Consider the following 12218-nt stretch of genomic DNA (forward strand, 5'->3'; position numbering starts at 1 on the left):
AATTTACCCCTTTAAGTCCCACCTGTGGGATGTTTGGCACTCTTTTTTGCTGTTGTCTTTTTTCTCTATCAAATCTTTTAGTAATCATCATAAATCATATATCATTTGAAAGCTTAGAAGCCCAAGATTCATCCTGTGAAAACCATTTCGAAATCAGACATTGCGTTACCATGGAAATGGTACTTTAAAATCTTTTGGCGGTCTCCTCCCCCTTAGTGGGCAGTGTCAAGTGTCATATTACAAAATGTATTACGGTCTTTTAGATTCAAAGATGTTTATAATCTTGACAAAAAACATATCATTGGAAAGGTCTGAGTCTCAGGATTCCATATTTGGTGGTTATTTTGAGTAATATTGACAGAGAAATCTAGACATTTGTGACAGAAAAATGCATTAAAAAAAATTCAATGAAGTTTGGCTGGCACCCGGTGGCTGTTTGTGGTATAACGCCCTAAATAAAATCTCACAGGAACCTCCATTTTTTTCATATCAACTTCAAATTTGGAACATAACTTATTTAGACATAAAGCTATAATTTATACCAATTTTAGAGTAAAACCTGATATGTAAAATATTTATTATATATAAAATAAAATTAATATAGTGCATTTTCTTTACAGTAAATTTAAACCACTATAACTTTTTGATACTTAAATGTTTTGAACAAATTCCACTTTTGCTATAATTAGCTGATGTTCTTCTTTAAGAAGAGACCATGTCTGTATTCCAAAGTGTTCATAAATTACAACAATTTAAGTTTGGATAGTGCAACTGCATGCCTATTTAAAAAAATGGGGGGTGACAGTTAAGGGGTTAATTCTGCTTCATAATCTCCCTCTAGAGTCCTGCAATGCCTGCTCAAGAGTTCTGCCTTGATCAATAAACAATTAAACAATCTTAAAATTATATATTTTTCTTAAATATATACAAAAAACGTGGAAATAAAACAAGCCAAAATATTAAATCAGTTTTTCTCACCTGTGTTGTCTGAGCTGGTGTGCGTCCTGCTGAAATCATCCATGTTGCTGGTGGGACTACGAGGAGCGGATCATCTCTGAACCCTGCCTCAGCCTCCTGCTCTCAAGATCAGGCCTGAAAGCCCTTTCTCATCCCTTCAGATGCCTAACTCTCACTCATGCCTCTGGCCGAAGCAACACTCACAAGCACAAAGAAAGCTGTTTAACATGCATCTTATCATAGGGCCAATTCACACCCTATAAGATGACAGACTAGTCTGTCGGAGTATATTATGATTCACCTCAATAATTAAATACAATGGAAATTTATTTGACAATATATTATTATTATAATAAAACTGCCTTACAATATCACCATGGTTACACACTTGTGGGTCGCAATTGCGTTTCAATGGAGTGTCTTAGCAAGCAAATGGTTACAGAGTTGTTTGGGCTTGCACTAAAATGCTACAAAGTAACGTTAACTGTTTGAGGTTTTGTAGCTTGCTCAGTGTGAATTCCTCTGTCTTCTTTAATATTCTGTTTATGTAGACAAGATGAGCCAGTTATTTAGATATAGTTATTTACTATTTAATCCGTGTCACATGTGCACCCCGCTCAGTATCCTTCAAACCACAGTGTATTTGTAGTTTAGTTTTATTTGTTGTTAGTCATCTAAATGGCATGACACTTTGTGATTTGTTCCTGCACTTTCTATACATAAGTGCACTAATACTGTATCATCTTCAATTATTTGTGTTTCACAGAAGCTGAGGTAAAGAAGAAAATGGACAATATGAGGACACAGTACAGCAGATATTTGAAATCCCCTCCCTCTGGTAGTGGAGGAAATCTCACTCCAAGGCAGGAATGGTTTTTGAGGAGACCTACGTTTTTAGAGCTACACATGAAAAAACGACCCTCAACATCAAACCTCGATGTTCAAAATGTGAGTTTATTTAATACAATGATTTGGGTGTGGGTGCAGGGAAATATTTACAGCAATTCAGCCCATTGCCATGGACAGCTCACCTCTCAGAATTAAAGTACTTCTATCAACCTCCGTTTAAAAATTTAGTTTAATTTAAATTAACCATATAAAATGTGTAGCTCTCATATTTTACTGTTACCATCAGTTTAATATTTGTTTACATGTTATGTACATTATCTGGGTATGGATGTGGAAATGATTTAATAGTCTATCCCATTGCCAAGGAACAGCTCCTGCCTCTGAGTTAAAGTGCTCCATCAGCCTTTCCCTGTTTTGCTTGGCCTCGCTACTTGCATTTGTGGACCGTGGCAGCGCTGCCTGTTGCAGGGGAGGGTCTTGCCTCCAGGTTTCTTGCCCATCCTGATCAGTTAGTCCACACAGATATGCATTGCCACATTCATCACGTAAATAATTGTGCAGGGCACATGATGCAAGAACAATAACCTCCACAACATTTGGATCAAGATCAATTGTGCTTAAAAAAAAACCTAAATCTGTTTGCAAAGACGCCAAAGGTGTTTTCAACAATACGGCGGGCACGGGATAGCCGGTAGTTGAAGACTCTCTGTTCTCTGGAAAGCCCTCTCCTGGCTAAAGGTTTCATTAAGGTTGATTTCAGAGGAAAAGCTTCATCCGCCACAACAAAAAAATGGCATTGACATGTCTGTCCCTGGCAATGGAGTGGGTTGGGGAATGTTTGCAGTACTCTGCTCTAGAGACTCTTGCAGTGTTGACCCTCTGAATACTCCACCATCCGACACCCTACCATTACACCCTACATCAACATAAAGAAATCTATAATTGCTGTCAACCAAAGCCATCATAACAATCGAATTAAAGTGTTTATAATTGAAGAACTGTGCTCCGCAGTGAGGGGGGGGGGTCTAATCCGTATGTGTTTCCGGTCCAAAGCCCCTAAGCAATTGGGAAATTTTGCTGTGGTTTGGAATTCTTCTGATACTTTTTTCCACTCATCTGCTGTTGTAGGGCACTGGAAAAGAGAATAATACATTTGTAAATAAATCATGAATTAATCATTTTTAAACACTATTTTACAGGACTCTACTACTTCACTTGAGGAGGGTGAAGGTGATGACAGACGTGATGATACAGAGCAGAAGCAAGAAGAGGAAGAACAAGAAATGGAAGAGGAGGAGGAACAGGTCCAGCCTAAAGGGAAAAAGAGGCGTAGTAAAAGAAGATATTCATCTGATCCTGCACAAGCCCAAGACCTTGCCATTCTTGGGACAATAAATGAAACCCTAAAAGTCCTGACAGAGAAGCACCAGAATCTGCAGCCACCCAAGAATGACAGCATATATGCCTTTTGTCAGTATATAGAGCATCAGTTAAGATCAATAGAAGACCCACAGCACCTACAATACATACAATTTCAAATACATCAAATACTATTGTCCCCTCGCCCTTCTTCAAGCCAGTATGCAGCTCCATATTTACATCCGTTGTAGTCCCTAAATCACTTAATTGCATCTAAAGTCCCAATTTATTATTATTATTACTATTATTATTAGGGCTGGTAAATGTTCAGGTCTCACTCTGTGTGTTTGTACTGTATGTTTGTTAGTTTGTATAGGCCTATAGTTATACCTGCATGTATTTCTAAGTTTACCTAGTTTTATGGTCTCCCAGATATTTTAAAGTAAGAATTTAAAATAAGTATTTGACACTAATAAAGAATCACTTTTTTAAAGTATAGTTTTTATTCGTGTCTCTTTCCAAAAAGAGTATTTTGTTTTGTTCCCAAACCTATATAGAAAATGAAAAATAATCTTAATAGCAGAAAGGAATGTACCATTTAATAACAGCTTGAGCAGTCTTTATAAGCAGATTGAGATGTTGTAAATAACATGCATTTATATACTACTGTGCATTAATCTCTGTGCATAGTTTACCCTGATGAAAATAAATTAACCATGGTTTAATTATAGTAAAAACATTTTATTTATTTGTTTGTTTATTTTTGGCGTATCGATTGACATTTGTATTTTTATTTGCAGTAATACCCTGGTTGATTTTCGTAAGGGTAGCGCAGACCCTATTATTGAACTATGTAGCGCTAACAGCACTGGCTTTGTTCAGCAACACCTGACCAGTCAGTTCCCATAACGATGTGCATACTTCAAACGAGAAGAACAGAGCGGATACCCACTTATTCTTTGCAATAAGGTAATTATAATGACATATTGATTAAACCAAAGTGGTGAGGATCAGAATGCATACCTTAAGATGTCTTTCTTTGAGAACCTGATAGATGGCTCTACATGTCTCGGGTAGAAGTTCGCTTAAAGTTGAGCATCCGATGTGAAAAGCGTAATGCAGGCTACGAAATTATTCACCTGTGAATAAAACAATAAATAAAAAGCTTTTAGAATTACAGTATTGAACATTTCAACCTATTTCTTGTATAATTATCAACACTGCTAATTATTTACACGGATCGAAGAGGAAACATTAGGTTATTACCTGTTGCCAAGAAGCGAAGAGTTATCATTAGGCGTTCACCAGGTGAAATGGCATCTCTGAAATTTGTATTTTGCCTTTAAATTATTGGTGTCACCATCTGAAGTAACTGCTGAAACTGATTAGGGACCACCCGAGCAAAATTTTGAAAGCTTTGTAAATCTTCCGACTGCAGTTCTCTGCATAAATTCAAGTAGGCGCCCTGTCTTCCCCATCGCAGCAACCACGGCTTCACCCACAGCCTCTTTCGTTTTATTCGCCATCTTTTCAGGTGAAGAATGACACGCAAAGACATTAATAACAGTATAATTTTGATTGTTGTTACAAGATCATCCATTTTCCCCCCTAGTTAACTCTCCCTGACTTGAAGTCTGTTGGGGCAGTGTGAATTAGGAGAAATGGTCATGAGGTTATGTTTGTTAGTTATGGGAGTTGTTAGTATAGGTTAGTTAGAAAAAGTGGGCTTGGAAACTTGCTAATCTAACATTCTTAGAATTCACATCACATCCAAAAAATGTAATGAAGCGGGCGGGGCTGAGTGGCCCAGGTAAAATGGATCTAAATGATCATTTTTATATTTTAACTATTCAGTTTTTTTCCCCTTTCTCTCTCTCGGTCTTCATTTAAATGTCTATAAAGTTTCTCAATATAATCATTCAGGTGAAAATTACTCTCATGACAGTTGCTGAATTAACTTGTAAGAACTTGTTTCTCAACGCTGGTGGACAGGGCCCAATCACAGTCATTATGTTTATTCGATGATAATCTTTTAATCATTAAATGAGATTGAATTATATTTAACTTTGCTTTACTAGTAATAATCATTGTGCAATATAATATAGTTTTTATATTATTTGGATAATACCGCATTTACACGAATATAGCTTTACGTGTACAAATGTTTTCCGAGTCGACAAGCGCCCTGTAGAAGAAATCAACTCAAGTCATTCATTTTAAGCAACATTCTGCTAAGTTCTGACTTCAGTTCCGTCTTGCACAACCATTTTGCTAGAGTTCTAGTCTAAACAGACAAAAAAGCAACATCATTAATAAGAATGATTAATTTGACTTTTGCAAGATGAAGCAACAAAAATGTAAAAACCTTAATTATTGCATTGATGCATTGTAAAGCAGCACACTGATAATTTGCCATAAACGTTTTAAAATATTCAAGTTGGCATAAGCTAAAGGTTTTCATTACACTATAAAGAATAAAAATATAGAAATATGTAATACAAAAACCTAAGTGTCCCACTTTACTTGTATTTACCATATTGTCTGCATAGGTACCTGAACATACCACCTTTCCTTTAACCATCTGTCATTGCTAGAAAAACAAGATTTTATAGGTTTACCAGAATTGTGTCAAACCGTGTATTATATTTGTTTAATTCATAGTTTATCATGGACAAATTTATACAAGTCATTTCTGTAGATTTAAAAATAATTAGTCAGGTTTCCTTTTGGAGTAGCCGGTATCAAAGGTCATGTATTCAAACGAACATACTATAGATGTTAAACATTAAGTTGTAATATAAACTATGATTCACTATTAACAAAAGGTCTAATAAACCTGTTAAGTGTTATTCAAGTGTTTACCGTTTATCCCAAAAAAAAAAAGATAAACAGATTTGCATTTCAAGATAGACCGTCATTTTGAGGTCCGAACAGATGTTGGACAAAGTACAGGAACTTCAAATTGTAGTGCAAATAAACCTAACTGGTCGCACATCAGCAGACTGCATGTAGTATTACACAACCCCAACATCCCAGTGCTACGTTCTTCAAAAAGAGCTCAGCTTCTTCTTCTTCTGGACCAGGTATGAATTTTTGGCTGAAAAGGATTTCATGTAGTCACATAAATATAAAAAGGCTGAAGAAGTTTGAGAATGCAAGACAGCAATTTAACAAAGTCCCACTTGAACAAAGAGTATGAGAATGTCTACGAGACATTAAAACCAGGCATTTCAGGTAACTTGGATGTTTAATGAGACGAGTGACAGCCTTCAGAATTCACATTTTGGCCTTCAGAGGCACCATGTCAAGAGACTGCACAAACTTCTCCAGTGTGGACAGATAATCCTGAGGGTGTATGCGCAGATGACCTGCATGAACAGACTCCTTCCACTTCTTGCTCTCCACAATTAGGTCGCGGCTCCTCCAGAACTCCACCATCTTCTCCAAGCTCTCGTAATCGCACAGTGCATCGTTCTCAGAGTAGAAGAAAAGAGCAGGTGCCATCACAGGAGTGTTCCAGAAAACACTGATCACTGAGCTGAAGTAGCTAACCGTCTGGTTTTTGAAGACACGAAAGTACAGAAGGCTAGTCGACTTCACGAGACCTTCCATCTGGGGCAATATGGTTTTACCCAGACCTGGACAACAAACAAACCCAAAATTATTAAGCAAGAGATTTCAGTGACTAGAAAATTCATCAGGATCAATTTCTCTCTGAAGGTTTTTTCAGGCCTTATGTAGTTTGAATACTTGAGCTGTTTTAAGATACATTTGATGTTTTAAACCTACAAGGTTGCTAGGGTGTTCCACATGGTTGCAGGAGTGTTGCTAAGTTTTTCTAGGTGGTAGGCAGATAAATTTACAAGACGTAGACAGAGATAATGGTACACTATCATTTATAAGTTTAGGATCAATGAAATTACACTCAGGTGAGAAAGCTTGGTGTCAATTGAGGGGTATTGCCAAATTGAAAGGCTTCCTGTCTTTTAAAGATATGGAAACTGTGATCCGTGCATTTATTTAGTCCAGATTGGATTATTGTAATTCTCTATATTTGGGGGATGTCTAAGAATGTGCTTTCACAGCTGCAGCTGGAACAACAGAAATGTTCCAGTAGCTCTCCGATGCGGGCTTCTTAGCACTGGCTCCCTGTTGAGTATAGGGTGCAATACAAGGTCCTTTTAATGGTTTTTAAAGGCTTACATGGGCTTGTCCCTGTATATATTAGTTTGTTACAGCTTCATCGTGCTGCCAGACCCCTAAGATCATCTTGTTTCCTTTTAAACGTTCCAAAATCTCGGCTAAAAACCAAGGGCGATGTCTTTGGAATAACCTCCTTCTACATATTAAATCCTGTGACTCCATAGAGTGTTTTAAATCGATGTTGAAGACTCATCTCTTCTCTGCTGCTTTTAACTGTTCTTAGCTACATGGGGTTTGTTTAGTGTTTTGTTGTGCTTTATGGTTTGTGTGTGTTTATATGTTTTGTAATTTTGGGTCTGTAAAGCACTTTGGTCAACTTGTGTTGTTTTTAAATGTGCTATAGAAATAAATGATTGATTGATCGATTAATGAGATTTATTTTTAACCTCTTAAGACCCGAGAAAATATTTTTAGGGAAAAAATGTTTTTTTTCGTGTCTTTACATTGTTTAGAGCAGTGTTTCCCAACCGGGGTGCCGTCGGTCGACAGCAGGGTTGCAGTGTAAAAAAATCCTTTTATAATATTTTTAAATTGCTAAAATGTTCAAAAAAGCATCTATTATATAATATCCATTTCTGATGTCGCCAATAATTAAAGATTTAGTTAGAAATGAGTTCACCGCTCAGGTTTCACTTTCACGTGGTGTGACGCTCTGCGTATTATCCCGCTCTATGCGTGTGCCTCCGCTCAGTCGCTCCACTCGTATACCGTTCATGCGAATCGGAACAGCAAAGTCCACTCAAAAATTGAGCCGACAGGAAACATGGATGTAGTACAGTATTGTTTCTGTCTGCAATAGCCCTACTGTGTTGTAACGATTTCATAAGTTATGCTAATGTCCTCGGTAGAGGACATTAGGACTCAATTTCTTTTAAATAAAAAGACATGAATGAACATGCATAGGCAAAAACAACAGATTTTTAAAATCACCAATACATTTTTAGTTTTCAGGATTGTTTTTTTTTTTAACCAAACTTTGTATAAAGATGATTCTCAACTATGTTATAACAGAATGATTTGATATACCATTTTTCTTTCTGCAAAATGTGTGTAAAATGGCCATAAACGGGTTTTCTCATTATATACACAATGTATCTAACTATCAACTAAATCTAGTTTGCATTTTAATGTGTTTTTGGGACAACATGTAATGAAAAAATAAGTATAATAATGGGAGTAATATTTGACAAGATTTTCATAATAATATATAATATTTCATAGAATATTGAAACAATTTCTTTCCCTATTCATTTTTCTCCCAAAATGCTAATAAACATGCTTTTAGTCCCGGTGTCCTCATATGAGGACATGTATGAAATCAACATCCTGTTTCGTAACAGAAAGTCATATTGTGATTTGAAACCCCATAACATTTTCCGGAGATGTTGATTTATGACAGACAGTTTTAAAATTAGACCGATTTAAATGATAATTACAAAATATTATCATATTTCCATAAGTGTGTCACTAAATTAATATCAGACATATCTGAAGACCAAGGAGCGGGAGTGATCATGGTGAAACATCCAAACATTTAGTATCTCTGAAAAGCCCTGAATGTGCTCTGTTAAAACTGTGGCATGTATAGTCTCAGAGAAATACACTAAAATATAATGTCCTCGTATGAGGTCACAGGGTCTCAGGAGGTTAAAGCAATTTATACTTTTATTCAGCAAGTATGCATTAAATTTATTTTTTTTTAAAGTGACAGTAAAGACATGTATAAAGTTACTATAAATGATTACCATTTCAAATAAAAGCTCTTATTTTGATATCTTTATTCATCAAAGAATACTGAAAAAAATGATAATGATGATAATAAGAAATGTTTCTTGAGCACCAAATAAGCATAGAATGATTTCTGAAGGATCATGTGACACTGAAGACTGGCGTAATGATGCTGAAAATTCAGCTTTGCGTCACAGGAATAAGTTACATTTTAAAATGTATTCGAATAGAAATTTAAACTGCAGCAATATTTCTCAGTATTACTATATTTGATATATATATTTTTGATTAAATGAAGACTTGGTGAGTATAAGAGACTTCATTCAAAAACAATTAATTTTTTAAGTACTGTTGAGTAGAAAGGTTTCAAGAATTTTACAGGTAGTAGTGTTATGCACTGCAATTCACAAAACAATTACATTTTTTATTTTCAACAAAGTAGTATTGAGCTTTTATTTTACAAGCGTGATATTCCTACATTGTTATTTGGGAGAAATGTGAATTTTTGGATGAGAATGTACATTTCAATGTACGTTTTTTAATCAAGTTTCAAATCAAACATGAAAAACCGTGATACGAGTAATCAAGTAACCTATAATTATTAGCACAGGCTGATTGATTTATATGTTTAATGTCAACTTTAATTTTCCAGTATGTGTTAAGAATCGGTTATGGGATTAGCTCCACAGGAACCACACTAGATAAGAAACAACACATTCAGTGTACTACTAAAACTGCATAGTATAATGTGTTTTTGGTGCAGTGAAATGGAAAAACTGCTTTCTGTGTGAATGGCCCCTAAGGATGTATTTAAAAGAAATTTTGCTATATTATAATAGATACACTATATTTGTTTACTGTTAAGATTTATTTTTAAAAGAAATAAATCATTAAATTTTTATATTTATTTTACAAAGGATGCATTTAGTTGATCAAAGGTGACTTCTATAATGTTACAAAAGATTTCTATTAAAAAAAATTCTGCTCTTTTGAACTTTGTTCATCAAAGAATCCTGCAAAAAAGTATCATGGCTTTTACAAAAAAATGTGTCCTCACAACCGTTTTTAACATTGATATGAAATAGGGTCGTGCTGATAGATGAGAGTAGAGTAGTGTATCACCAATAGTCAGAGATATCACCTGTGGCTGATGCCTTTGACGATATCAAGACTATTATCAAGGCCGCTGCTGGCCAAATGGGTGCCCTAAGCAGAATTGTATTGTTGTGCCCCCTCCCCAAAATATTATGGACGTTAAAAAAAAAAAACCTACTATAGAGGTCAAAACAGAACCTTAATAAAATATAAAAGTAAATAAGTAAATTGTATTATTTACAAATTACAAGGTAGACAGTCGTTATGATTTTAATACGGTTGTCTGATTGATTTTATAGTCAAGCATTCAGAAATCGCACAAAAGAAAATTAAGCAGTTTTACTTGGATAAAACCCAAGGATTAGCCTAGTTTTTGTAAAGGTTGGGATGTCCACATGTTTTTGTTGAAGAAATAGAGGCTAGCATTTCTATCGCAAAAAGGTGGCCAAACATTAAAGATTAAGTGGACATTTGTATTAAATGTTTGGTCAATATTTAACAAGGATTTGATCATCCTGTAAGTGTTACAACAGTAATTACCAGGCCGTTGGCGCCCTTTGCAGGCATTTGTAACAATATGTAATGTACATAAATTGTTTATTTTGTAGCCTATTACATTATGTATTTTAACAGTGTTATTCAATGAAACCATACAATTATTATTAAATTAACCAATCATTATTGCCTCATTGTTTTTATATAATGCATTTTATGTCATTTTAAAGGTTGTTGTTCGCTTAGGTCTGTTTGTAATACCACAAAGACATTATTTGAATACGTCGTAAAATATTATTTGAAGCGATTTGAAGTATCAAAACCGTGGTTAATTTGTGGTTACCACCGCTACAAGAGCCATGTTTTTTTTTTATTCATAGTAAAATTATGGTACATTTTCGTTAGGGAACATGAAAACTCTGAGAGAATATTAAGACAGATGCGGCGGTGATATTTTTACCGACATTAAAACACGTTATTAACGTCAACATCCAAAAAAGATTCACAGGATTATGAACGTGCCTAAAAGTGATGCATGGGCTTCATATTGGGCTTTTTTTTACTATTATTATTATTCTTATCTCAGCGCCGGACTACTGATGTCTTTTCCCGGGCATAGTTGTCCATCAGTTATGATCATTTGCAGTCAGCCACAAACATGAGGCAGGCGCGGATGCGGGGATGGCACGTCACGTGTGCTTCGCCGGTCTACTGCGTTCACAGTCAAACGCATTTTTTATAATTATATGTTCATGTTTATATTTACGTATATGTACGTGTTAATATTAATATAGAAAATGTGTACTCTGCGTATAGGGAGCAGCGGTACCGACTATTATTATTATCAGGCTAGTATTATTATCTAATTAAATATTAGGGCTAATTTGTACCATCAGATTTCTTTTTACATGCTTTTACAGTGTTGTGCGTTATAACCAAACTAATCACACACGATTCAGTTGAGTTTATAAATGCAATGGCCAATCAGAGGTGTTCAGATGAGTCATCGCTGAAAGACCGGAGTTTTGTTGTTCAGTGTGCACTCACTGACTGAATTATGCTCTGTAAAAATTCTCTCATCATAAATAAAGTGCAGATGTACGAGTTAAGTATAAGAGATTTATTCATGATAAAGTGTAGCTTCACTGATTATAATGGGAGTTTTTTTTTTAAAGTGCATAAACCTGTGCTAGACTGAAGTCAGTGACGATGTTCTTTGATAATGTAAATGTTGTTTGCTCTTTATGTATCTGCTGTTTGAATAACTGAGGAAATGTAAGCAATATTTTAAAGGATTCGCTATTTCAGTTGTTTTATGTTACTATATTTTGTACCTGTATGTATGTATGTATGTATGCATGGTTGTACTGCTGCCTATCTTGGCCAGGACACTCTTGAAAAAGAGATTTTTAATCTCAATGAGTTTTTCCTGGTTAAAGGTAAAAAAAAATAATAATTATTATATATATATATATATATCCTCCTGAGAAGCAGAAATAAAAAACTTTGTGAATTTAGTATTTTTTCATGTC

The 12218-nt window shown here is 35.1% G+C and overlaps 1 protein-coding gene across 3 annotated transcripts in view; it reads right to left on the reverse strand.

The window, feature by feature from the left end:
- Positions 1 to 5814: 5814 nt before the first annotated feature.
- LOC107599782 (transmembrane protein 53-like) overlaps positions 5815 to 12218 on the reverse strand; it is a 26543-nt gene continuing 20139 nt past the window's right edge. For all 3 annotated transcript variants that reach the window (XM_016291485.1, XM_016291477.1, XM_016291476.1), the window contains exon 3: positions 5815 to 6803. In XM_016291485.1, coding sequence (XP_016146971.1) covers positions 6442 to 6803 — 362 coding nt within the window. In that variant the 3' untranslated portion in view covers positions 5815 to 6441. The remainder of the gene's footprint in view (positions 6804 to 12218) is intronic.

Source organism: Sinocyclocheilus grahami, unplaced genomic scaffold (assembly GCF_001515645.1).
Source record: "Sinocyclocheilus grahami isolate Dianchi unplaced genomic scaffold, SAMN03320097.WGS_v1.1 scaffold14.1, whole genome shotgun sequence".
In the NCBI taxonomy this organism is placed as follows: domain Eukaryota; kingdom Metazoa; phylum Chordata; class Actinopteri; order Cypriniformes; family Cyprinidae; genus Sinocyclocheilus; species Sinocyclocheilus grahami.